This window comes from Theobroma cacao, chromosome 1 (genome assembly GCF_000208745.1).
Source record: "Theobroma cacao cultivar B97-61/B2 chromosome 1, Criollo_cocoa_genome_V2, whole genome shotgun sequence".
Lineage (NCBI taxonomy): Eukaryota > Viridiplantae > Streptophyta > Magnoliopsida > Malvales > Malvaceae > Theobroma > Theobroma cacao.
Window position 1 is genome coordinate 37,010,069 of NC_030850.1, and position 27,058 is coordinate 37,037,126.

The window sequence follows — 27,058 nt, forward strand, 5'->3', positions numbered from 1 at the left end:
CATACTTATTAATTAGTTACAATTCATGAAAATAATCATTTAAAGTATTTAATCATACTTTTCACATCATATATTTCACATATTCAAGTAAATTAACAATAGATTAATATCTATAATCTTACAAGATGTTAACAAATGCTTACAAATGCGAACAAATATTATACTTAAAAAAAGATATAATTAATATATGTATTTGAATACTAAATAAAATTGTTTTCTAAAATAAATGTTTTTTGCTAGACATCCATTAACTAAATTAAATCTTAATGGAGAGTTTTTTAGTTCGAGTATTGAAGTAAAAAAGCATTTTTCCCTAATACACAAGCTGCTTTTATTTTTTTTTTAAAGGAAAAAAAAGATATCATTTATGTAAAAAAATTATGATAAAATGGAGTAAATCAAACGGCTTGGAAGCTGATATTTTAGCTTTGTCCGGACAGAACAGCAACAGAGTCAGCATACAAGTATTTGACTACCAGCTATTTTTTATACCCCAACGTGGCACGGTTTTGTTGGTAAAATCAACCCTGGTCAAAATCCCAAAGTACCAGAATCTACAGCTTCTGAGTTTAACTGCGAAAAAAACAGCAAAAACAAAGCCACCGTCTGTAAATTTTTTTGTCGGGTTCTGTAAAGTAACCGCGCTCCAGCTGGTCGCATCTTACTACGGTCCGACATTCAGACCACAACAAACGAAAAAACAAAAAAAAAGAAAGAAAGAAGAGGTTTATTATATTTAATATTTTGGATATTTTTAATTTTAATAGAGAACAAATAAATATAATAAAATAAGCAAGGAAATGATTGGGTGTAAATGATCTGTTAGCCAGGCTTCTTTCATTCAGTAATCAGTTAATGTGTCTAAAATTCTTAGAGTCTAACCCCTCCAGCACTGTCGGTGGAGTTCTCCTTGAGCGTATAAGGAGCTCTCGTGGTTGCTCTGTCGCTTTCGTCTCTCGTAAGAAATTTCCCTGCTTACAGCTATTATTTAGATAGAGAATCAAAGGCCCTTTAGTTATTTCATTTATTATTTCTGTATATATATTCTTAGAGAGAGAGAGAGAGAGAGAGAGTGAGCTGTTTCTTTGCATTGCTCGCCGATTTCCCTGTCCTTTCATTTTCAAGGTTCGTAGATCAGTTTTCACCCTCAGGTTTCCCTTTCTCTCGTGTGTTTTCCTGCAAGATCTGATGTAGATTTGGTCTCATTTTGCCAGAGATTGAAGCGATTGCTTCGTTTTTGAGTCTCGTTTCAGATTTTAAGCGTCAACACTCTTTTCTTCTGTTGTTTTCTGAGGTCAATGTTGATAAGAGATAGTTTTAGCTTTGGATAAAAACTTTTCTTGGTTTTTTCACGGATTTGTTTGGGAATTTTGAAATTTTCTATGGTTGATTTGTAGTGCATTTCTCATCAGAAGATTTTTGCTCTAAATTTTAAAATTGGAGTGCTCAACTCTCCTTATATTTTGTCTTATTTCGCATCGAAACTTTCAGAATTTGGTTTGTTTTTGTGAACGCTTTGAGCTGAAACTTGCCTGCATGTGTTGAAATTTTCTGTTAAAAGAAGTTTGGATTGAACCTGTCAATTACTTTGTTTACTTACTGAGAACACTTAGCAGTCGAATTGATTGAGTGAATTAGGTGGCATTTTTGGACTACATTAGAAGAAAATCTAAATCGTGGAATCGCTAAAATAAAATACTTCAAATTTTATTACAATTTATTATAGTAATTTCTCTTTTACAGAAGTAGTTTCTGAGGCATTGAGAATGGTAATGATCTGTTTCTCATTATCTAATTTCTTTTTCCAGATTTGGGCTCAAAAACCTACTCTTGAAGTGGAGGATTAATTGAAGTTAATTGTTACTTGCATTTGTGATAAAGGCATGCACATATCTTGTTGATATCTATACAACCATTTGTATCCATTGTTCACAACTGAAGAAAGAAGCAGGTGACGATGGAATCAGAAGGAGACGTCGGGGTATGTATTGAAAGAAATATTTAGAGTTGTCCCTGATTTGTAGTTTGCTTCATTTGATTAGAAAATTGGGGATAAAAGAAAAGTAAACCACTTATGGGTTCTTCATTTTTTTATTTTGTTTCCACTTCATTAGAAAATTGTACCAAAATAAAGCTAAGTACCTGCTAGAGGTCCATTGGAGTAAAACTTGTTGGTTTTTAGGTTCCATAATAAAAAAAAGAATTCAAGTTTACTTTGTTTGCAATTAAGTTATTCAGTTTATTATGAAATTACATCCTAGTTATCACTGCTCACTTTGTTTTCTCTGTACTTTGATTTGTGTTCTTAGTTACAGTTGGGCGTGTCTGTTAGGTTTAGATGTTTTTACTTCGATTATGAAAGTTGTCCTTCTGTATTGCTAAATATGTGACTTGGTAATCTTTGATTGACCAGGGCAAGCCCATGAAGAATCTGGGTGGCCAGGTGTGCCAAATCTGTGGTGATAATGTTGGGAAAAATGCGGATGGTGATCCATTCATTGCTTGCAATGTATGTGCATTTCCTGTCTGTAGGCCTTGCTATGAATATGAGAGGAAGGATGGGAATCAGTCTTGCCCTCAATGCAAAACAAGATACAAGAGGCACAAAGGTGCTTCGAACATTAATGTCTCACTAGATATTCACATGGTTTTCAAAAGTTTCACATATATATTACATTTTTGAGATTTTTTGCTGTCATTTAGGAGTTGTTTATTAACACAGAGTATAGAATACATTTTCATGTTATTGTACTCAATTACCTTTCAATATAATTATCAATAATTTTCCAATTATATTTCTCACTCATTGTTTCACTGGTTCCAGGTAGTCCTGCTATTCTTGGAGACAGACAAGAGGATGGTGATGCTGATGATGGTGTTAGTGATTTCAATTACTCATCAGAAAACCAAAACCAGAAGCAGAAAATTGCAGAAAGAATGTTGAGCTGGCATGCAACATATGGTAGAGGGGAGGATGTTGGTGCTCCAAATTATGATAAGGAGGTTTCTCATAACCATATTCCCTTGCTCACCAATGGGCAGGAGGTAAGTCTATAAGCTGTCTATAAGCCATTGACTTGCCATATAATTGATCATGCATGGAATGATGGATTGGAATTTTGCTTTTCGCACTCACATTGTAGGTTTCTGGTGAGTTGTCTGCTGCATCACCTGAGCGGCTTTCTATGGCATCTCCTGGAGTTGCTGGTGGAAAACGTATGCAACCTTTTCCTTTTATTGCTGATATCAATCAATTGCACAAATTGAAATTTATCGTTCATAATAGGTTCTTATGCCTAATTGATTTTAATATTGAAATTGCCTTGCAGCTAATATCAGGGTTGTGGATCCAGTGAGAGAGTTTGGTTCGCCAGGGTTAGGCAATGTAGCGTGGAAGGAGAGAGTTGACGGCTGGAAGATGAAGCAGGAGAAAAATGTTGTTCCTTTGAGTACAGGCCAGGCTACTTCTGAAAGGGGCGCTGGAGATATTGATGCCAGCACTGACGTGCTTGTGGATGACTCTTTACTGTGCGTTCCCATCTGATTAAATTCTAGAACTTTTATGAGGTTATTTGGTTCTTGTTAGTAGTCCACGGCAAGTTAAAAAACTTTTAGAATCCCAATCATACTTCTCCAATCCTTTGTCTAGGATGTTTCTAAATCCTGCAATGAAGAATATTTTCTGAACTAGGAAAACCTGGATATTAGTAACCATTGTGAACTTCCTGGTGTATGGGAGCTGAACCTGCTACAAATCTGTCTTCCCTAAGTTTAATTATCAATAGCCTTCTTAATTTGCAGGAATGATGAAGCTCGGCAGCCTCTATCAAGGAAGGTTTCGATTCCCTCATCTAAAATAAACCCTTATCGGATGGTCATCATTCTGCGGCTTATTATTCTATGCATTTTCTTGCACTATCGAATAACGAACCCTGTTCCAAATGCCTATGCTCTGTGGTTGATATCTGTGATATGTGAGATTTGGTTTGCAATATCCTGGATATTGGATCAATTCCCTAAATGGCTTCCTGTTAACCGTGAAACGTATCTTGATAGGCTTGCCTTAAGGTAGGCTGTTTCTTCTTGCCTATCTCATGAATCCTTGTTAATATATTTTAAGCAGTTGCGTTGTTTCAGTCCCTTTGTCTAATTCTTGTTTTTGTGATTTAATTTCCTTGTCTGTATAACAGATACGATCGTGAAGGAGAACCATCACAATTGGCTGCTGTTGACATTTTTGTGAGTACTGTCGACCCATTAAAGGAGCCTCCACTCGTGACAGCCAACACTGTGCTATCCATTCTTGCAGTTGACTACCCAGTTGATAAGGTCTCCTGCTATGTTTCTGATGATGGTGCTGCTATGTTAACATTTGAAGCACTCTCTGAGACATCAGAGTTTGCCAGGAAATGGGTACCTTTCTGCAAGAAATATAACATTGAGCCTCGGGCTCCAGAATGGTATTTTGCACTGAAGATTGACTACCTGAAGGACAAAGTTCAAACATCATTCGTTAAAGAACGTAGAGCTATGAAGGTAAGGGTTAGCCTGGTTGGTACTTGGTTGTCTTATTGCTCCATATTCATATTTTCCTCATGTCACTTCTTTGTTTCTATTGCAGAGAGAATATGAAGAATTCAAGGTTCGAATTAATGGGCTTGTTGCAAAGGCACAGAAAGTTCCTGAAGAAGGATGGATTATGCAGGATGGTACACCATGGCCTGGTAATAACACCAGAGACCATCCAGGAATGATCCAGGTAGGACTATTTTTGCATTCATAGATGCGCTATTCATGCATTTGCTCTAATCAGGATGGTGTATGTTCTTGTTTTCTAGTTTATTAATATACACACTCAAAGGTAGACTGGAAAAACTCCACAAATGGTTTTGTGTGTTTGCCACATGTCCATTTAATGGCATATAAGGAAGTTAATATTAATGGACACATGAGTGAAAAACAACTCTGCTTCTGTGTTTTTCCACTCCATTCACAGTGTATTGGATAATCATTCTGTTATCTACATGGTAATCATTATTTTGAATCAGTTTTATTTGATTCCCAGAGTTACAAGTAATTTGCATCCATTATTAATGTCACTAAGGTTTTGTAAAATTTGTAGGTTTTCTTAGGCCAGAGTGGGGGCCTTGATGCTGAGGGCAATGAGCTGCCAAGGTTAGTTTATGTTTCTCGTGAAAAGCGTCCAGGGTTCCAACACCACAAGAAAGCTGGTGCTATGAATGCGCTTGTAAGTGGATTCCTAAATTTCACCTTATTTGTACTTTTTGTTGTCTATCTTATCTCAACCTAGCTGTCATTGACTCTTTCTTGCAGGTTCGAGTGTCAGCAGTCCTTACTAATGGACCTTTCTTGTTGAATCTTGATTGTGATCACTACATAAATAATAGCAAGGCCTTAAGGGAAGCTATGTGTTTTCTGATGGATCCAAACCTTGGGAAGAATGTTTGTTATGTTCAATTTCCACAAAGGTTTGATGGTATTGATCGGAATGATCGATATGCCAACAGAAATACTGTATTTTTTGATGTAAGCTCCATATCTTTTACAAAGCAAAATATTTGCACTTCTGTTAATGATGTTACTGATTGGTTTTTAGTTTTTACAGTTATGTAGAATGTCTGGTCTGTATCAGTTTTTTTATTGAACATTCTGTTCTATAGAATTCTTTTTGACACATCTTCTATACTTTGTCAAATTCCAGATAAACTTGAGGGGTCTGGATGGCGTTCAAGGACCTGTTTATGTCGGTACGGGATGTGTCTTCAATAGAACCGCATTGTATGGATATGAACCTCCACTTAAGCCCAAGCATAGAAAATTGGGGGTGCTGTCTTCACTCTGTGGAGGTTCCCGTAAGAAGAGTTCAGAATCAAGTAAAAAGGGATCGGACAAGAAGAAATCTGGCAAGCATGTTGATCCTACTGTGCCAATATTCAGTCTAGAGGATATAGAAGAGGGTGTAGAAGGTAAACTATATGCTTTCTTGTCTTTTGGTTTTAGTGGTAAATATTAGTTAAATGCCTTTTTTGGCCTGATGAGGAAAAGTCTCTTCCATGTCTTCCCTTGTGCATTTGTGAAATCAGGTGCTGGGTTTGATGATGAAAAGTCACTACTAATGTCACAAATGAGTCTGGAGAAACGTTTTGGTCAATCTGCTGTTTTTGTTGCCTCTACACTTATGGAGAATGGTGGTGTCCCTCAGTCTGCAACACCAGAAACACTTCTTAAGGAAGCAATTCATGTTATTAGCTGTGGATACGAGGACAAAACAGACTGGGGAAGTGAGGTAAGTTGCTCTCCCCTCTCCTTTTGGAGCCCAAAATGTTTATCGCTTAAAGTCTTCAGATAGTGTGTGATTCCCGCTAAATGAAAAATTGATTGCCAGATTTCAAGGCTATTGAGTTAATGTTAGTAAGTTACTGCGTTATGTAAAGGTTGTTTCTTTTCAGATTTAGAAGAAGAAAGGAATTAGAGTATAGTATAATACCTGATAAATTGCATGTCGGTGAATAGAAGCTTGTTTAATGTGCATATTTCCCTTCCTAGGTGAGGGACTGTCTGCATATTTAAATCCCGATTTTGAATTTTTGAAATCCATAACCGTTCCTAGGAAGTTTGACAAATGCTTGCCTTAATTCTGTTCAATGTGATTTTGAAATTTTGTTGCATGTGCAGGATTATCTCTTGTTCTCTATGCATGTATTTTTGTTTCATCTTCTCTATTTCTTTCTCCTTTTATCTGCCATATTGGAGTTAAATTTTCATACTTTCTTCTGCCTGCAGATTGGGTGGATATATGGTTCTGTTACAGAAGATATTCTTACAGGATTCAAAATGCATGCCCGTGGTTGGCGATCAATTTACTGCATGCCAAAGCGCCCAGCCTTTAAAGGGTCTGCTCCTATTAATCTTTCAGATCGTCTGAACCAAGTGCTTAGATGGGCTCTTGGTTCTGTGGAAATTCTTTTCAGTAGGCATTGCCCTCTTTGGTATGGTTATGGTGGTAGGCTGAAGTGGCTTGAACGGTTTGCGTATGTTAACACTACGATCTACCCGGTTACTGCTATTCCTCTTGTCATGTATTGCACACTGCCAGCTGTCTGCCTGCTAACTAACAAGTTCATTATCCCACAGGTTAGTCCTCTCTGTAACCTATGTTTCTTTTGCATATATTCACATATAATCCTGTCTGACACGAACTTGTTGCCTATCTGGCATTTTCAATTTTAATCTGTTATCTTTTTATCTATTTAGTGGATAGTAGTCACCGTTATGAGTCTGGAATAAGTTCATATTTATATGCTTTTGTGAAGACAAGTCTTCTCAGAACAGACCTTATTACTACTTTTTTCTTTGGACCAAATTATTAGCACTTCATTGACTCCCTTTATTTTCTTAAATGCAAGCTACAGATTGCTGCATTGTATGCTAATCTTTTTTTGTTTGGTTTGCTGTGACTGCAGATTAGTAACATTGCTAGTATATGGTTTATATCCCTCTTTCTTTCCATCTTTGCCACTGGTATCTTAGAAATGAGGTGGAGTGGTGTTGGAATCGACGAGTGGTGGAGAAATGAACAGTTTTGGGTTATTGGTGGCGTTTCGTCACATCTTTTTGCTGTTTTCCAAGGGCTTCTCAAAGTACTTGCTGGCATCGACACGAACTTCACCGTCACTTCAAAAGCATCAGACGAAGATGGGGATTTTGCTGAACTTTACCTGTTCAAATGGACAACCCTTCTCATCCCACCAACTACTCTCCTCATTATAAACTTGGTGGGGGTTGTTGCAGGAATCTCCTATGCCATTAACAGCGGTTATCAATCATGGGGTCCCCTCTTTGGTAAGCTGTTCTTCGCCTTCTGGGTGATCATCCATCTCTACCCCTTCCTGAAAGGTTTGATGGGACGCCAAAACCGGACACCCACCATTGTTGTCGTATGGTCGATTCTGCTTGCCTCCATTTTCTCTTTGCTGTGGGTGCGGATTGATCCCTTTACAACCAGAGTTACCGGGCCCGATGTAGAAGTGTGTGGAATCAACTGTTAAGAGAGGGATACCTGATAAAAGACTGAACGCTTATTTGGTCTCACCAAGCTGCAAATGGCAAAAGGTGGGGAATCACGTTCATATCTTGTTCTTTTGTCTTTTAATTATAATTTGTGTATGTCGATTCACATCATGTGCAGAGTATAGGTTGTATGAAATCATCTTGTTTTACCAGGAGTGTAATGTAATATTTTGGACATAACTTATGGTTAAGCACTGTTGGAAAAATACAATTTATTCAAGTAGATATGTTCCGATTTTATAAGCAAAATTCGAGTTCGATTCATCTATTAATCCTGGATTGCATGTCAGTACAGAACAACCTTGAGTCTACCTGTAATCAAACATTGAAATGTTTTAAAGTAACGAAATCAACTTGATTAAAGTAATTAAATATAATGTTAATTTAAAGTAGTGAGATTATTTAAACGTAAAATCAGTGAAAATGTATATTTCTGTCATCATTTACTTGATAACAAGTTGAACAGAGATACATTTATACAAACAAATCACTGGCTGGGCTGCCTTCCCTCGGGAAACACATGGACATTTACACGTAGCCAAACATATGGCTTTGGTTCGCACGTGGTCAACCCACGTTGTTTGCATGCAACGCCTGACATGTACAACCAGCACATGGATTCATCAATTTATCTTTTTTCATTTTTTGGGGGGGGAATAATTCTGATTATCATTATCCTGATCATGGCTGTGATCAGCATTTCTCTGACACGTGCAAGATAGATGTTGTGACACACGCCACAGTTGCTAGGAAGCTGCCACGAATAATCATTTTACCTATATATATAGAAATAATCCTTTTTTTCTCTGTTTACTCCGTCAGTATTGTTGTTTTAAGACACATCCCGAGCTTTTCTGTGTCACCAAACGATTATTCTCAATGGCTATCATCAGTAGTGAAGAACCGGTGATCTCTAGGCTGGACAGAGTAGACAACATGGTACGTCCTTTTCCTTGATGTTTTGAGTATGGCTTTCCGCTTTCTGTTACTACATGAACATGATTATGTCTCTTTCCAAAATCCACGAGAACGAATTAATGTCGACCCATAGCAGAAGGCTAATCTAGCAGACTACTGGTACTCTGTTAGATTAACATTTGATGATGTTTTTGTCTTATTGCATGATCAGTTAAGGCAGTTGGAGGAAATAAGAGGGTGCAGCAAGTCGCCGAGGAGCTCTTGCGCATCCACCCCATCAAGTGGGACTTTCACCAGCGAGGGTCATCCATCATCCGTGGATTTGGCCTCCCCAAGCAGCCTGGAGAAGCACTGCCGTCCTATCGATCATGTGATGGTGGAGACTCAGGTTAAAGGAACGCTCATCCAGAGGCTGGACCAAGTAGAGGACCGTCTTCTAAAGGTAAGAACAATTAAGTACCGATATGGCGTTTTGATTGATTATTTGATACCCAAGTAATTAGTCTGATGGTTTTCTTTTGTGCGTTTGAATCAGCTATGTCTGCGGTTGGAGGAAGAACTAGAAGCAGAGAAGAGGAGAGAAGAGAGTGTTGAGAAGAGGCCTGCGCACAAGAAAGGGATTAAACAATTTGTGAAACAATGTGTCAAAGGAAAACACTCAAAACACAAGTTGAAGCAAGGAACTGGGGTTGAAAATCTTGATGTAAAAATATTGTAAAATATCTCTCTCTCTCTCTCTTTTGGTACAGTGTTGTGTTGTTTCTAGTCTTGTCTCCAATTGTTACATGGGAGTTTTTGCATGCATGCAGTGAGGAATTTCCTATATCGGGCCATCTGGGCATTTATATAGAGTAACTAGTGTGGTTTTCCATACCTCGACATGGGCTGCGGCCTAAATATCTTTCACCCTAAGGCTTGTGCTAACATGAGAGGGGAGTATGCCTTCCATATCCCAATTTTGTTTCAAATATCATAGATCACAAGCCAAAAAAAACTTCCTATTTAAAATTCAAAATTAGGTTTGTAGTTTTTGGGAACCCCACTCTTAATAGTTTTTTAGAAGCAAAACTAGGCATCTAATCTAAGCACTTGAACCAAAAAAATTAAGTATAAATTAAATCCAAGTAAGCAAACAGGCAACAGGCTAGACCCGAACTTATATTGATGATTAGTGGCCTTAATTCTGCGGAGACGTCCGCATATAGCCTTCTGCCTCGTCCACACGTTTATTTCCTTCCTTTTGATTAGTAATTAGTGGTAGTGGCTACTAGCATTATGTTTTGCCAAAATAATGAAAGAACAAAAAAAAATTTAAGAAGCATTTTTTCTTGATGACAAGACAAGAGAAAATTGTCCGTTCGATTTGGTCAATCCTATCCTTGTCGTTTATCCGACCCTCTAGATGCAAAGGTTTGCCCCATAATTTGTGTCAATTAATATCTACGAAGGAAAAACTGAAGTGATACATGATGAACCCAATCTTTGGACAGCTGTGTGTTTTGAGTACAATTATTCGAACCAAACTTTGGTTCATCAATCCACTGGCTATAAGATGATCCCATGGAGCTAAGAGTTGATGACCCCACCGGTTTGATAATGAGTCCTTTGCTTGGATGGAAAATGTAGTGGCCTAACATGCATCTACCATTGATTTTCTTTTCTGTGTCTAATTTTATTTTCTTCGGAATAAAAGGTTGCTCTCAGTACTCTCTCTCAGTCGAAGGGGAGGAAGAAAAACCCACACCCACATCGATCTTTATGATGGGGACCGTTGCTAAGCTAAGCTAAGATACAGACATGGCATTGCCAAGTGTACCGTGACGAGCATCGCTCAAACAACCAGTGGTTCCTACTTCCTCATTGGAATGGTTCCCGGAAGAGGGAGCTAAGAAAACCAGGCCAAAAGTTTGTGTCACCGTCACGAGGAAAAATCTGGAAGGACGACACTGCATGTGGCTTACTAGCAGGGGAAACTTTTTGACAATGGGGCCAACTGCCCATTTGGGTTTTGTTTGTTAATCTCCATCAGGTAGCTGCTGCTCCTCCAAGGTTGTTGAAATGGACTTATCAAAAAACACCCTCCGTGGAAATTTTTTTTATTTTTTGTGGGCCTTAAATCCCATCTCTCCCTCCCTGTTTCTTTTTTCTGTTTTGTTCGATGGTTTTCGTGTATGCTGGATGAACACAACAGTTTGCTTCTGCTTTTGGGGTTAAAGATGATGGAGAAACGAGAGAGCCTGTAAACAAGACGGAAGATGGAAAGCAATATCTCTGCGCGAGAAAGAGAGTGATGGATTGGAATAATGGACGAGAGGATGCTGTTATTTTGCCCATACACCTCCAAGTTGGAAATATCATTACAATTCTTATCGAATCTAATTCTCATTAGAATCAGACCACGAGAGGGAGAGGAGCCGTGACTCCTCCTTTTCAACAATTATTTCTCTATTGAACAAATGCTACACACACATATATATATATATATATATATATATAATTAATACCATGTGTTCATCAATCAAATAAGCTCATATATATAAAGGAAGAAAATTAATTAAGCTAATAAACATATATATATATATATTTGTTAGAATACGTGTGAGCTTTTGACAATTAAGACATGATTGCTTTAGAAATCGGTTGTGTAACATGTGGGACATGGAGGCAAAGATAAAATTAAGAAATTGGTTTTGAAGCATGATGCCGAAAACACATGCCTATGGCATGGATAATGCATATTTATGGATATTATCCTCTCTTAATTTGTCTACATCTCTAAACGAATCTAGGCTACTTATTTAAGCAAATTATTCTTCTTAATTCCCTTCGTCTTCTCGTTTGCTTATTAAACTTTAGCACACCCTAAACCAACCAACCAAATTAAAATATCCATCATATTACCTTTGAAATTAAACAAATGATGCTACATGTTCGCGGTTAAAATCAGACCATAAGAATACCTCAAATTTGCTTACAACCCACTTGGCTTTGCTCTTCTCAATTGGATTTCACTCCACAATTAACCATAAATCACCGTTGCCCTGACATCCGTTCCACTCCTTACTTCTGATTGGCGGACTCCAAAGCCTCCCCAACTCAAATCCACTTCAATTTCTAGTTCCACGTCCGCTTTCTCTGGTCGCTTTGAACACCTCCACCAAGCCAACCTGATAGAGTTATAGTCCTGCGTTCTCCCTGCGTGATTGGCACAACCCGTCGCCTATCTCGGCAAAATTTGAACAACCATTTAATTTTGAAATAAATTAATGATTTGTTTCATCTTTACCCATGACGTAAAAATGAAATCAGATTCATACATACATACATACATAGGTTTTTGACCATTAAAAACCACAACGCTTCTCAAGTTCGATTCATTTATTATTTGTATGGTTAAAAGATTATTTAAATATAAATTAAAATTTGTTACATAGATTAATTCGCATATAAAGGAAATGATAATATTTTAAAGACAAAATAATCTCGAGACGTTACCCCGTTCGAGTGTGGAAGAAATCCACATATTTAATGCTTCAATCTCACATCAAAGCAATTTAGAAAAATGGATTGCTGAATTTCGAAAAAATTAATGAATATGAGAATATCGTAAAATAAATCTTTTGAAAAGAACGTAATGCCTGAATTACACGTACAGGTACAAGTCGCAAATATAAAAAGAAAAGGGGTGAAGCAAATTTGACTCTCATTTCAAGCTAATTTGGTGTGAATTTCAATGACATTTCATTCGTATTCTCATATTTGTTTCTCCCGTTTTCCTCTTCCCCAAGAAGCGCGGGCCTTGTCATATCCACTTTTATTTTTATTCCACAATATTTTTTCAAAGCACAAGCTTGCATTTTCTCCTCATTTCATTTCATTTCAACTTCAGTTTCTAGACGTTACTTTCTCTCTCTAGAACTGCTCTGCCTCCCTCCCTCTTTATTCTCTCTCTCTCTGTGCAGACCCCCAAAAGGAAATAAGAAATCTCTTTCATTAGTTTTCTTGGTAGCATCGATGGGGATATTATTGGAGGATAAATTGTTTGGTTGTTTATTGAAGGCGGTTCTTATTCTATCCTTTGATATTTACTCTTCGGATCCGTAAGCAACACACTCCAATGCTTGTATCACTTCACTATTATCTCCCTTTCTCGCTAGATCTGTTTCAGCTTTGCTCTTCTCAGTGGGTTTTTGACTTCAATCTTTAATCTTACTTTTTTTCTTGGTAAGTTTTGCTTTTGGATTGTGTATTGATCTTTTGCTTTTTGATCAAGTTTAGACATTGACTTTGTGATCAGCTGATTTGCATTTCCATTTCTTTGTTTCTATTTTTTTTTTCTTTTTTAGCTAACATTGAAGTCTCGGAGGAATGGACTTTTATGTTGAGCAAATTTGGGAGTGATTGGGAGCTTGCTATTTTAACTCAAGATTACATTTTTTTTAAATGTGCGTGGTGATCCTGTAAACAGTTGAGATGCTATCTTTAATCAGGATTTTAGTTCTTTTGAGATTCGAGATAGCTGTTAGCTTTGGATACTTGTTCTTTGATTGATTTGATTTCGAGCAAAGAATGGATGGAATATGATGGGGAGAGAATCTTTCCTTTGCTTTTTCTTTTTTTTATTTTTTCATTTTTTCATTTTTAAGCGTATTTGAGATTTCTTCTAACTTTATTGAGCAGTATTTGATGTTTTTTAATTTGTTAATTCTGAAAAATTAGTGGCTTAAATCTTGACTAATACTAGAGATTCAAATTAATCTCTACCGTAAAGCCTAAAGATTGCGTTCTTATTCTGGGTTGGGTTTGTAGTCACTAACCAATATTCACGAAATCTCTTTTGATCTTATTCTTGCTTTGCCTGCGTTTTATTCCTTCCAAGAGATAAGTTTTCTTTTTAAATAATTTGTGTTTTGTCTTTTATAATCTATAAAAAATGTTGTATAGTTCTTTTCATATATTGATTCGTCTTATTCAAGATAAAATTTCTTTATCTTGGGAATAGAATCGTTGGCTTTGTCAAATTTCTGTCAAGTACTTATCTTAGATTATTCTAAATTATGATCAGATCTGTCATCTGACAGAAACTTAAGATGCTTGTAGCTGGCAATTGGCTAATGCTTTTCGGTTGTTTCTTATTAATTCTTTGAGTTCTGGTTGTGATCAATAGAATTTCAGTGTGTGTTGTTGGTTTTCTTCTATTTCAAACTGGCCAGAGTAGTCACCTTTGCTTACTGATAATGCATGTGTATTCTCACGTGAACACTTTCTTGTTTTACTATGTTTGGAAAAGAAGAATTTGTGAAAATCTGATAATTATATTTTTGTGTTGCATTTCTTTTTGAAGGATGAAGTAATTCTATCCTAAATCTATATTTCCTTGTCAATGTAATGGTTTCGTTGGCTGACCAATGTTTGTTTTCTTTTTTCTTATGATTTGTTATCTTTCTCTTAAACCTTACTTCTTATTTTTATTTTTCTTTTAAGAGAATTGATGCCAGCTTGCATTCTTTTGCCATTTTTATGGTCATTTTCCTGTTTTTTCCTGAGCTGTTCTGTATGCCCATGTGGTCCAAACATTTTCTGACCATTGAATCTATTACTAGATGGGTTTTGATCTTTTAATTTGTTTTAACTAGTTATATATTCTTGGCTCATGAATTTCCAGCTAACTGAAGCATGTGCGGTGGTCCGGAGCAATCAAAATCTGAGTCCACTCCTGCATCAACTAGAGAACCAACACCTAACGCCAAAGACATGGATCATCTAACTGTGAAAACTGAAGACTCCTTTTCCAGCTTACTTGAGCTTGCTTCTAACAATGATGTTGAGGGCATTAAGCAATCCATAGTGCTGGATGCTTCTTCAATTGATGAGGTTGGACTTTGGTATAGTCGTGAAAAGAGCTCAAACCAAATAGTTGCAAAGCATAGAACTCCATTAATGGTTGCTGCTACCTATGGTAGTGTTGATGCAGTTAAGCTTATACTGACTCACTCAGCGGCCGATGTCAACCTATCATGCGATACAGACAAAAGTACTGCCCTTCACTGTGCTGCCTCTGGTGGATCTCTTCAAGCAATTGATGTTGTCAAGCTACTTTCATCAGCTGGTGCTGATCCAAATTGCACTGACGCCATTGGCCACCGACCTGTTGATGTTGTTGTTGTGCATCCAAAGCTTCAAAGCATGAGAGCTGTTCTTGAAGAACTTCTTTCAGGACATGTTTCTGATGACTCTTTTAGGGAGCACAACTTAAGGATATCCATTGATAACTCTACCTCTAGCTCGCCAACCCTTTCCTCTTCACTGGAGAATGGATCACCACCTTCTCCTTCGAATTTGGCATCTTCTCCGATGGCTTCAAAATTCAATGATATACCTGTTAATTCTGCACCTGAGAAAAAAGAATACCCAGTTGATCCATCTCTCCCTGATATCAAGAACAGCATTTATGCAACTGATGAGTTTCGCATGTTTTCATTCAAGATCCGTCCTTGCTCAAGAGCATACTCCCATGATTGGACAGAGTGTCCATTTGTCCATCCAGGAGAGAATGCACGCAGAAGGGACCCACGTAAGTACCACTACAGCTGTGTACCTTGCCCTGATTTCAGAAAAGGGGCTTGTAGACGTGGGGATATGTGTGAATATGCCCATGGAGTTTTTGAATGTTGGCTACATCCAGCACAATACCGGACTCGGCTGTGCAAGGATGGCACAAGTTGTAATAGGCGGGTCTGCTTTTTTGCTCATACAGCTGAGGAACTGCGCCCGCTGTATGTCTCTACCGGTTCTGCTGTTCCTTCACCACGCTCATCTGCATCTGCTGCTAATGTCATGGACATGGCCGCTGCTATGAGCCTTCTACCTGGTTCACCCTCATCAGTATCTGGCATGTCTCCTTCACCATTTAATCAGTCCATGTCTCCGTCGGCAAATGGCCTTTCCCACTCATCTGCAGCATGGCCACAGCCAAATGTTCCAACACTTCATCTCCCTGGAAGCAACCTCCAATCAAGCCGCCTGAGATCCTCCCTTAGTGCCCGAGACATCCCACCTGAGGACTTTGACATGTTGCGTGATTTTGATGCCCAGCAACAGATTCTAAATGATTTAACCTGTTTCTCTCAGTCTCGTAACAATTCAGTGTCCGTGAGTCGCTCTGGTCGGTCTAAAACATTAACTCCTTCAAACCTTGAAGAGCTGTTTTCTGCAGAAATCTCTTCATCTCCTAGATATACTGATCAGACAGCTGCTTCTGCTGTATTCTCCCCAACCCATAAATCAGCTGTTCTTAATCAATTCCAACAGCAACAGAGCATCTTATCTCCAATCAATACAAATGTTTTCTCACCCAAAAATATTGAGCATCCTTTGTTACAGGCTTCTTTTGGTGTTGGGTCTCCTGGAAGAATGTCACCAAGAAGTACTGAGCCAATCTCCCCTATGGCTGCTCGCATCTCAGCAATTGTTCAGCGTGAGAAGCAGCAGCAGCAGCTACGCAGCCTTAGCTCAAGGGAACTTGGATCGAACAATCCTGCTTCGATTGTTGGATCTCCTGTGAATTCTTCTTGGTCCAAGTGGGGATCACCTAATGGAAAGTTGGACTGGTCAGTCAATGGAGATGAAATGGGTCAATTGCGGAGATCATCATCATTTGAGCTGGGAAACAACGGCGAGGAGCCTGATTTGTCATGGGTCCAATCTCTTGTCAAGGAATCCCCGCCTGAGATGATGAAAGAGAAGTTGGCTGTTTCTGTCCCAGGTGGTGCATCATCTGTTGAGGTTCTGAATAATTCTAATTCCCAGATCGATTCTGTCGATCATTCTGTTATAGGAGCTTGGCTTGAGCAGATGCAGCTCGATCAGCTTGTAGTCTAGAGAAACAAGAGTTCATTTTTTTTCCTCATCAAGATAAGTGAAAAAACAGATTTCTCAAGGTACATAATTTTTATGGGTCTTTTGCCAGTGAGAAAGATAGAACTGGGAAGTGAAAGTGCTGAAGGCAGGAAAAAAAAGTGTGGCCTAAAGAGTAGGTGGAAAATTTCTGGGAATATTATTCAAAATTTTTTTTATCATTTATTGTTTACAGCAGAATTCCTGCAAAAGGTGTAGAAAGCTTGTTCCTGGGCTAAATATTAAGCAATGGAGCCCAGGTTCTGGTCTTTCTCTTCCATCATATCTGTTTCTAGGATTACTATTTTTTACTATGATTTTCTTTATTAAAGGAAGGGTAGCTACATGTTTAAGGCTTTGTATCTTTTTGATGATATTTTCCTTGGGAAAATTAGTGAAAGAAAGAATTCTGAGGGAGAGGGGAGGTGATTCTTTTTTATGTAATGTAGAAGATATGCATTTTGATTAGAAAATGCATTTTGTGGGATCATATGAAGGACGGGGAGGCAGCAGCTAATGCGTTTCCTTTGGATGATGTAAAACCGAATTAAAGTTGTGACTATTATTTCGATACCTTTATTTTTTTTTTCTATATATATATATGCTTGGCTTGCTCTTACACCTTCACAACTTTCTCTTTCATCCATTTTGCTCTCTCGATGTTCAATTCTCATTTGTGCGATGTGCTCATGCATGGGGATCTGAGATGTGGTGGCCCCCTCCTAAGGGATGGGGATTGGTTGAGTGGATACTTTTTTGGATTCTTTCAATCTTTCTTCAGAAGGAGATCATGAATCGTAGGATAGCGGCTGGAACTTGTAAAGGGATATCTTTTTCTTGAATAAGGAATGTGGATCCATTTTCTAAAGGTAATGGGGGTGGTCTCTTTTAGGGGAGTGGGATGATGTATGTACCTCTCTATGATGGCAACCACTGACCCTATGAAGTAGGTGGGTTGGTCTTTCATGGAGTCGGATAAAAATGGTTGTCATTCTACTTCTTCATTGATAGTGATCTCTGGGGGCACTTGACAGGGTTCCCAGGGCTTTGCCTTTAGTGGTCGGTTGAGAATTTAGGTTTGCTTAATTCTCAAGTGTAAAATGGTTTGGTTCAAAGAATCATCAAATATTATCATAGATGGATGGATCATCATAGCCGAGGACGCCACCATGACTGAAAGCTGCCTCTGCCTCTTTTAGGGATCCAAGGCATCGTCTATGATTACTATAATCACCAAGCTTTCATTATTTTAATCAGTGGGTCATGATAGGGTCATGCATGGGTTGTCTGCTTGGGTTTTTGTTACTTGTTTTGTTGGTCTGGGTACATCGTTGCATCACAGATCCCTTGAACCTTTTTCTGTGGTTCAGCTGCCATTGTCGTTTCTGGTCGGATTAGCTACTTTCAGAAGTTGGATCAAGGATGCATTTGCCTGGCAGGAGCCGAATGCTGATTTCTTTAGGAGCTGGAAAAGATTCTAAAAGCGATATATCAGCAACTTGAAGGGTTTGCATCTGCTGGAGGAAACATGGTGGAAATTCTTCTAATAAATCAACGGTGGTGGACTTGTGTATTTATCTCTGTCTGTGCTGTGAAGAAAATGTGGTGTAGCTGTTTCCGTTTGGCACTCTTCCAGCTGTGTTGCAGAAACGAGGACTGAGTAGTTTCCGTGGCAGTTGGGTTACCAGTTCAGGAGGAGACAACGTTGGACCTTGGAACAGGGTTTGCAGAAGAAACAGTGGGTGTTTGAGTTGGGGCAGGTAAGTTTACTGATGGTTTGACGTCACAGCATGAGGAAGACCCCAAACCAAAGTAAACTCAAACGGGGCTTTCGGTGCGCAAAGAGGGGTCAAACTGAAAGCGATCTTTTGTCTTTGTGGCATTTGTCCTGGGTTTCGCATTTCGCGTAGCTAGTGACTACATCTACAGGAGAGTAATATTCTTTCAATGTTTTTTTCTTTCTTTGTGGTAAGAAAAAAGTGATGCTGCTGCACGTAAGCCTTGTTATTATTCTGCTATAATACATCAGATTTTATTTTGTAATATGTAATGGTACCTGGTGTCGTCTAAGACAGGATGGAGAGAAAGGCAGGTTTACATCCGAACTATTGTGCCCTTCTAAAATGGGGTAAGTAAGAAACTAAAAAGTTAAACCAAAAAAGTGGTAAGAAACGTATCACCACCAATTCAAACAACATGAGAGCAATAGGCTTGCACAAACAGAAACTGTAAGCAAACAACAGTAATGACTTTCTCCTTGGGTCGTAGCTTTCTTGGAGTTCCAAATCCTACTGCATGGATCGACTTGTTAGGAATTTCCAAGGTCCAGTTCCAGTGCCCATCCTGCAAGTATAGCAGCACTTTCAATCAAACCTTTGTCCAAGCCATGGTTTGATGCATATATTTCAGCAAGAACATGATAGACATGGTTACAATATGGGGTAAAAAAGGGTTACCTCCAAGCGCCAGCAAAGGTGCGGAGAGCCATGTAAATGGTTAAAGCAACCCAGATTCCTATATAACCGTTGCTTCTGGAGAGAAGGAGTATTGATGCAATGCTCCCTCCAGCTACTAATACCTGACCAAAGAAAAAATGGGACAGGAAAACATTTTTTAGAAGAGATTTGGGAAAGTGAAAAGAATAAGTCTCTGTATGTGCTGAGGGGGGGCTTAAAAACTTGCCATGGAGTAAGCTGTGAATGCAAAGTCAGATGCTCCAAAGTTCACACCATCAAAGACGAAAGCTAATGAGTTGATTGGCTGTGTGGCTGCTACAAACTGATGGGTGGAGGGAGAGGAATTCAGTTAAGTTCATTGAAAGAAATTGCAGACATTGTTTAGACTTTGAGCTTGTAGATGTATGGAGAATTACCGGTACTCCTATACTTATGAGGTGCAGAACGCTAGCATCTTTGGAAAAGATTCCTGATCCATAGTATAAACCAACTCCAACAACAACTGCAAGCCCCACACCAAGGACAAAACTCATCTACAAAGTCGAACCTTTCAAGAATTAGAGCCGTGACCATTTTAGTAAAGCTCACTCTGGGATGCAGGTGAGTATAAACATTACAGGATTCAATTACATAGAACTTGACCTCCTAGAAAGGAAATCTACTTTAACTTCATGAAGTTTGAGTATTTACAGAGAAGTATTTCATTTTTTTTTTCTTTTTGTTTTTCAGTACCTGCAATACCCGAGTTGCTGTAGCTGTCACCTTCTTGTAGTCCTTCTCAGCAAATGCACAAGCAAGAATTGCCTAAAAATGTGGGCAAGGACAATATTACAGATAGGTTAATCAACCATTATTTAATGTTCCCATGGAAAGTCTCTGAAAGTTCTTGCATAAAACAGATGTGATTACTCCTAAATAAGAACAATTCTAGGTTTTGGTTTGTATTTGCATTGTTTTTCTCAACTTTGCATCACTGTGTAATCTTTTGTAAATTGCATATACAGTGAATGTACTCTCGTTTTCCCATTAAAGGATGATCTTCACATTATGGTGGTCAGATAACTACCAGAAAACTGTTCCATAATTATTTTAAAAAGAAAAAGGAAAAGAAATATGGTAGAAGATTTTTACCTGTCCAGCAACAGCTAAACCATCAGCAAGAAGAGATGATGTCAACCAGACCTGCAAGCAGATCTGAAATGCTGCCATAGGTGTTGAACCAAGCCGAGCAGCCATTGATGCTGCCAATGTCACGCAGAATGTGACCGCTATTACTCTTGCTAATAACAGAAAACCTGTGGCCACGCACGATAGTCGATAAGTATTGTTAGAGCAGAGTCAAAGAGAATTAGTTCTATATTCTTACAGGCAACTAGTTTAAATGAAACCAAATATAAAATTTTAACAGGAAAATAGTTGTTGACAACATAACCATCTTTAGAGAAAAACTAACTCTATTGTACGATTGAGCCCCTTACCATTTTTAAGAAATCGGCCAAATTGCAGGTCTTTGAGACTTGGAGGTAAAAGATTAACTAGTTTCATCAATTGCCATAAGAGGATCACCGTAATCAAATACCTGCAACAATCATTAGTCAATAGAAATTTAGCAGTGAAGACTGAAGAATGCTTGCCACATCGATAGATTTAAAAAACAGGATTGTCAAATGGGAGCAAAGACAATTTACTTACTGAGAAAGGACATGTGCAATGGCTGCACCACTGACTCCTAGTCGTAAGACAAAGATAAATATTGGGTCTAAAATGATGTTTGTTAGGTCTCCTGCAACTGTTGCATCAGGAAAAAAATAACTGAGGTAAGGTAAATCGCTTTTAGTATGTAAATCTTTAAGTAGAAGTAACAGTTTGAAACCTCTTCCTACCAGTAGCATATAAAGGTGTTTTTGTATCCTTAAATCCTCGGAAAACCCCTTGCATGGCCAAGGAGAGAAGAACTGCAGGAGCGCCTAGTGATCTCAAAGTCAAGTATTTAAGTGCTGGCTTTAGCATAGGGGAACCCTGTTCGATAAAATTGAGTTAGTTCCCTTTTCAAGCGTCATTTAGACATTTCTCTGTAACAGCTCATCCAAATAGAATAATTCAGATTATATAAGGTTGTTAAGTGACAAGAAAACCAAATAAATTGGAAAGCTAACAGTATTAATGATGCTGACACTTACAGGTTTCACACCCATAACACCCAGGAGAATTTTTGCCCCAAATACAAGGAATATAGCTTGCAGGAGACCAAGCATAGAACCAAGAATTAGTGCTGTTGATGCAGAAGGGATATGTCTTTTCCCCTTTTTCACTTCAGTATTTTCAGCTCTGCTAGCAGTTGCAGAGGACGACTTACAAGTACTTGTGTTTGAACCTGGCAAAGAAATCACCAATCAAATTGTTTTATTACTGGAGATTCATAATTCTAATGGGGACAATATGACAGGCTGCACCCTCCAAGATAACCTCAAATTATTTTAAATGCATCATCTATTCGAGGCTTTAACACATCAGATAGAGAGTATACCATCCTCTGGCTCCTTCGTATCAGTATTTGTAGCTGCCCCTTTTTCCAAGTTCTCAGCCGCAACATCTTCTGGCATTAACTCTTTCATTTCATTGTCCTTATGTCCACTCTTTTCCAAATCCTCACATTTTTCCGCTTCAGGGCTAATTTTTCCTAGAGTATCTTCTTCAGCAACAAAAGAAGTTGTTATGCTAACCAGCGGGAAAATGGTAATCCTTGATGCTTGATTGAATATAGCGATGGAAACTCCAACAGCAGCTAGCTCCACCGGTCCTACACATTTAAGACACAAACATTTGGTTCAAGAGAATGATTTACATCAAGAACAGGAACGTGGATAGAAGGTTTGAACTTTGAACATAGTTGATGCTGCTCCAGTCCATCTAGAGATGAGACCCTTGGTTATCATGCAGTCATCCTAAAAACAGGCACCCAGGAATCTATACAAAGAGCATAGGACATGAGAGCAGACCTATACGGCCAACGAATGCAGTGTCAATCAGAGAAGCGATTGGATCAGCAGCTAAGGCCAGTGCAGCAGGGAATGCGATCCTTAGTATCTCCAGGCCAAGTGGATCCATTTTGAAAATAAGCCTGAAGTAATTTGTGAAACCAAAAATTAGCCAAATAACATGAAACGTTTCTCTTGAGATGTAAAACAACATTATTTGAAACACCAACGCAAAGACTGCACCTAAAACAATGAACTACATAGTAAACAATCAAATCTCGTCAACCATAGTAATTAATCCATAAATGCCAGGTTTCTCAGGAAATCTAAAGTGCTTGGGGATACTGTACCTTGCATCTTTGAAGAAAATGAAAACTGGCATTCTCCACAGACTCCACTTGCTCTGGGGTGGGTGTATACTACCATTCTCAGCCATTGATACTGGGTGCAAATCAACCTCAAGTTTGAAGTGCTCACGCAAGGGTTGTGATGCTTATAGTGCCACCGAGAATTTTCGAGTTCTTATAGGCCAAGCCTCGTATTCTGCAGAGTGCATGTTAATTGATATTATAATCACAGCAATCAACTAAAACAATTAATAAAGCTGACTTATGGTGATGACCAAGCACGCAGCCCTGGATAAACTGAGGAAGATCAGTTACTGGATCAAAATGTCAGTGCTGAGATATCCTACGGCTAGCAAAATGACATGGTTAGAGATCTGAATTCATAGACATTGGACTCATCGATTTTCAGTACCGAATTTAAAGTTCCAAACTATTTCAATTTGGCAGTTTTTCTTTTTTATTGTATCTTCTATGATCAGTTGGAACGTATGTAAAAGAGAATGGTTTGTAGTGTTTTTTCTATTACTTTTTGGCAGCTTTAAAACAGATGACGATATCAATGTACCTAAAACACAAAAGTACAAGAAACTTGTGTCAAAATCCAAAGCAAAAAAATACGTGACACCTCCCTCAGTTCTTCTTGTCCCTGATAACATTACGTCCAGAGGTCTACCGTTTACGTTCGACGAAACTCACATTCTCCCCCCGATTAGTTTACGAGACAAAAATCATATTTCAACAGAGACTCGTTGTCCTTGCCTCCATGATTCTTCCTAGAGGAAAAGATTCTTTATTCTTTTCATCCCTCAGATAACACTGGTGGTCCAACTAAAAGTCTGCATTTTGGAGCCAGGCAATCCAGGGTATATGATTTAATATGGAAATGAAAGAGAAGGCCCAAGAAAATCTCAATTTTCTAAAAACTACGTACAATAAGTGCATCATCATCGACCGAAAAAGAAGGTAGACCCGAAAGAACATCAGTCTCCTAAAAGGACTTGAGTTTCAAGTACGTTCCCCAAGACGGGTGGAAAATTTGAATAAACAAAAGAAAAAGTTTGTGAATAAACCTGTTCTGGGTATCTCTAGACTAGATAATGCAAAATGTCTACATAAATAGCGTGGAGAAAAACTGATTAATAGCAGACAAGTGGGAGGTTCCTAATCAATTCAAAGAAGCTTCGCTGCTTTTGAGATTCATAGACAACTAATTCTGCGGACTGACAATCTCCAAGATTTTTTTATTTTATTATTTTATATCTTTTTTTTTTGTTTTTCTTTCGTATGATTAAAGTGTCAACTTTTTTTACCGACTGAAATATATATATATATATATATATATATTTATTTATTTATTGACTAATCATCTCCAGTGATTGATTATGATTTCATATATATGTTCAAACAAATTTAAGTACATATGATTACAGTAATTAACTCTGATTTTGTCTCGATGGAATTACATTACTGAAAAAATGATTTATGTTCTTCCCCATGTTGGTGTGCGTGTGAGATTCTGAGAACAATGGAACAAAGAAAAGAGAGGAGTCGGCCCAACAAATAGTTAAAACCCAATGAGAGAGTAAACAAACCCAAGCACATGGACGCTGAAGGGTTCTAGGCCTGACGCTATTGCTTAAAGCCCAAACAAAAGAACTAATGACTCAAAAGCAGTTTTTTCTTAAAGCCCAAGCATGTGGCTTTGAGGCATGATGTGATATGAAAAAGAAAACAATGGGGAGGATGAGACATGACAGAAAAAGAATATGGATGTATACAAGATACTTTAGCTGTGCATGCATTTTATATAGCCAAAAGCTATGGGAAAACGACATTCCAAATATAAACTAAAATGCACTATTAAAAGACTTATTAACAATCCAAATCTCCAAACAAGTCGATGTACTTCAGATTGAACTTGCTTTAGGAAAACAAACATTCTAATGGAATACGTGTATGAACTCATACATGTTGCATTAGCAGCAATTGTCAGCAGGAAATCAATAAATATACGTGAACCATCAGTATCTTAAACTTGGTACTGTAGATCAACGTACGTATGCATGTAGCAGCCAAAGCTTGCAAAGCAAGCACAAAATGCAATTAGATGATTGAGAGAAAGAACATGCCGATGGGTTGACCAATATAATATTCCCGAGTAGAGAGAGCCAACAGAGAGCGAAACGAATCTAGAAAATAAATAAATCAAAGAAAAGAATGATCTGTATTTGGAAACCTTCAAGTAAAAAAGCTGTGAAAGGATGGAGCTAGCTTATATATATGATAAGTTGAAGGAAGTCGCTAACCTTTGCGTGGACTGTCGTTGCCAAGAATGCAAAGTTGATTCCACCAAACTTTTGCCTTCGATTTGTTTGCCAATCCTACTCCTCTCTTTGCCTTTATATAGTACCCCTTTCGAGACGCTCGTGTCCCCAACAGCACACCACACAATAACTTACGTGTAAACAGTGTAATATGTGTGTGTGAGAGAGAGAAGCATGCATCATCGATTGCACCCGAGCATTTAGCTCATTGATTGGTACATTATCTTTTTGTCTAAAGAGTAAAGTTCAAATCCTCCCTCCTCTAATTATAAAAAAAAAGAAGCATGCATCATCGACTTTTATATAGTACAAGCAAGAAAGAAATTAGAAGCTCTGCCACTATCAAGGCGATAAGAGAGCAATACCGCTGACGATTAACTTCATAAAAAATCTGTGAAATTAATTTGTTATTGTTTGCAGTCAGATTAATTAGTTCTTCAAAGTTGGGATGCCACCATCCTCAGGTATAAGCTAAAATCGTTTAATAATCTTGTCCTGCGTTGGCCTACAAATTGAAGTGCTTTTGCTTGGTAGCATTCAACTTTTCTGCAAATGTGGGCTACGTAGGAAACCCAATACCTCATGCTTGGCAACTCACCTTCACCATTACCATTTTCGCCTAACCTAATTTTTTTTCCGGTGCCCGCAATTAAGTATAGATAAAACCCGATCAATCTGTCTTCTCCCATTTAGTGTTAGAAATCCCCATGATCACTGCACTAATAGCAGTATAAAACATCCAATCTTTTCTACCATTTATCCTGTAAATTTTCGTACAAAATCTACCTTCTGAGACCAGATTAATTCATTACAAGTAAACATGCGTTTAACGAAGCTTATAGCACTAGCACAATTCAAACTTGATGAAAATGTAAAGTTTCTAGCCAGGTTTAGTGCTTTGTTCGTGCGACTGTCTAGTCCTTCTCTGGAATGGGAACGTACGCCAAGTACATTTGTTGATTTCAATGGATCCTTGAGAGCATTGGATAGATTTTATATATTACACCACAACTTGTTTGTTGATTGCTAACAAAATAAAATGGAGGGTCCCAATCTTTTCACGTTTGCATGTGAAGATAAGTTAAATAAATAGGTGGCTAATTAGTGCTTGGGCAGCAGTTCCTGTCCAATTTGTAATATTTTAACATACTACCAATTAGTTCGATATATGTCACGAATGCAAATGACATTCTGCCGTCATTCAGTTGTAGCTTTTGTCAGTTTCCTTTCTAATATACCTTAGCCTCAAGGAAATCAAAAAGATATTTAGTCGCGAATTGGAAGAAAGAATAAAGTCTAAAGCTTTCAAGGTTCAAAGAGATGGAAATAATTAAAGCAGAATGCACTAATAATTAGAAATGGGAAAAACACTTTCGTGTGGAAGACACCATACCACCACGCCTAACTTGATTAATCTAAGGGGATGGGATTCCACTTTCGTGTGGAAACCACATATTCCCATCCCCCAAACCCATGAAAAGAAAGCTAAGAGTACTACTCCACTTGTCCACCCTTTTCTTTTCTTTACTTTTTAAATTGTATTATCACATTTCCTTGAATGGATTTCGACAAAATTTAGTACTAAGTAGGCAACTTTGGTATATAGGAAGTTGCACATTGATTAGCTGAGAAACATACGATTAATTAATTAATTTGTTGGATTCTTAATTTTTCAGAAAAAGAATGTTTAGAAGGAAAAATAAGGACAATCTGTGTTTTTTTTTTCTCAATTAAATATATTTTGTTTTTAAAAAGGTAAACATGATTTTATTGACTCGAGATTATTTTATAAAGATCGACTCAAAAGTTTGAGATAAAAATAACATGAAGTTGATCAAAGTACTTCATCAAAACAACTGTGTTCAACAAATTGATACCACGATTATTGTTATATATATATATATATTTTTTCTATATAAGCGCTGCTGATTAACAACCGAAAGCATGACGTGATTATCAAATGAAGCAGACAAATTAATTAATATGCCGAAATATCGCCATGTTATTAGTAAATATGATAAGTGCATGCTTTGCAAAGTGTTAACTTT

The 27,058-nt window shown here is 37.9% G+C and overlaps 4 protein-coding genes across 5 annotated transcripts; 3 read left to right on the plus strand and 1 right to left on the minus strand.

Moving 5' to 3' along the window:
- Positions 1,958–8,069, plus strand: LOC18614625 (cellulose synthase A catalytic subunit 3 [UDP-forming]). The gene is made up of 14 exons (XM_018123237.1): positions 1,958–1,981; positions 2,414–2,609; positions 2,825–3,045; positions 3,144–3,216; positions 3,330–3,528; positions 3,802–4,068; positions 4,191–4,536; positions 4,622–4,759; positions 5,123–5,248; positions 5,335–5,547; positions 5,723–5,987; positions 6,105–6,307; positions 6,805–7,155; positions 7,485–8,069. Exons 1-14 carry the CDS (start codon positions 1,958–1,960, stop codon positions 8,067–8,069), a joined length of 3,207 nt encoding a protein of 1,068 aa, XP_017978726.1.
- On the plus strand, positions 8,731–9,832 carry LOC108662584. The gene is made up of 3 exons (XM_018123246.1): positions 8,731–9,030; positions 9,221–9,451; positions 9,545–9,832. Exons 1-3 carry the CDS (start codon positions 8,971–8,973, stop codon positions 9,725–9,727), a joined length of 474 nt encoding a protein of 157 aa, XP_017978735.1. The 5' UTR covers positions 8,731–8,970; the 3' UTR covers positions 9,728–9,832.
- On the plus strand, positions 12,785–17,474 carry LOC18614626 (zinc finger CCCH domain-containing protein 30). 2 transcript variants are annotated; one of them, XM_007052469.2, is made up of 2 exons: positions 12,785–13,233; positions 14,675–17,474. In XM_007052469.2, the coding sequence occupies exon 2, from the start codon at positions 14,686–14,688 to the stop codon at positions 16,888–16,890; it is 2,205 nt and encodes a 734-aa protein (XP_007052531.2). In that variant the 5' UTR covers positions 12,785–13,233; positions 14,675–14,685; the 3' UTR covers positions 16,891–17,474. The 2 variants fall into 2 exon arrangements, with proteins under 2 accessions (XP_007052531.2, XP_007052533.2); XM_007052471.2 differs by having other exon boundaries at positions 12,797–13,109.
- LOC18614627 (protein DETOXIFICATION 43) lies at positions 18,854–25,110 on the minus strand. Its single transcript, XM_018126184.1, has 14 exons — positions 24,993–25,110; positions 22,690–22,882; positions 22,361–22,482; positions 21,889–22,161; positions 21,542–21,735; positions 21,245–21,380; positions 21,054–21,150; positions 20,840–20,940; positions 20,493–20,656; positions 20,094–20,165; positions 19,778–19,894; positions 19,588–19,683; positions 19,362–19,483; positions 18,854–19,248 (listed from the first exon to the last, which is right to left on the minus strand). The coding sequence occupies exons 2-14, from the start codon at positions 22,773–22,775 to the stop codon at positions 19,194–19,196; spliced, it is 1,635 nt and encodes a 544-aa protein (XP_017981673.1). The 5' UTR covers positions 22,776–22,882; positions 24,993–25,110; the 3' UTR covers positions 18,854–19,193.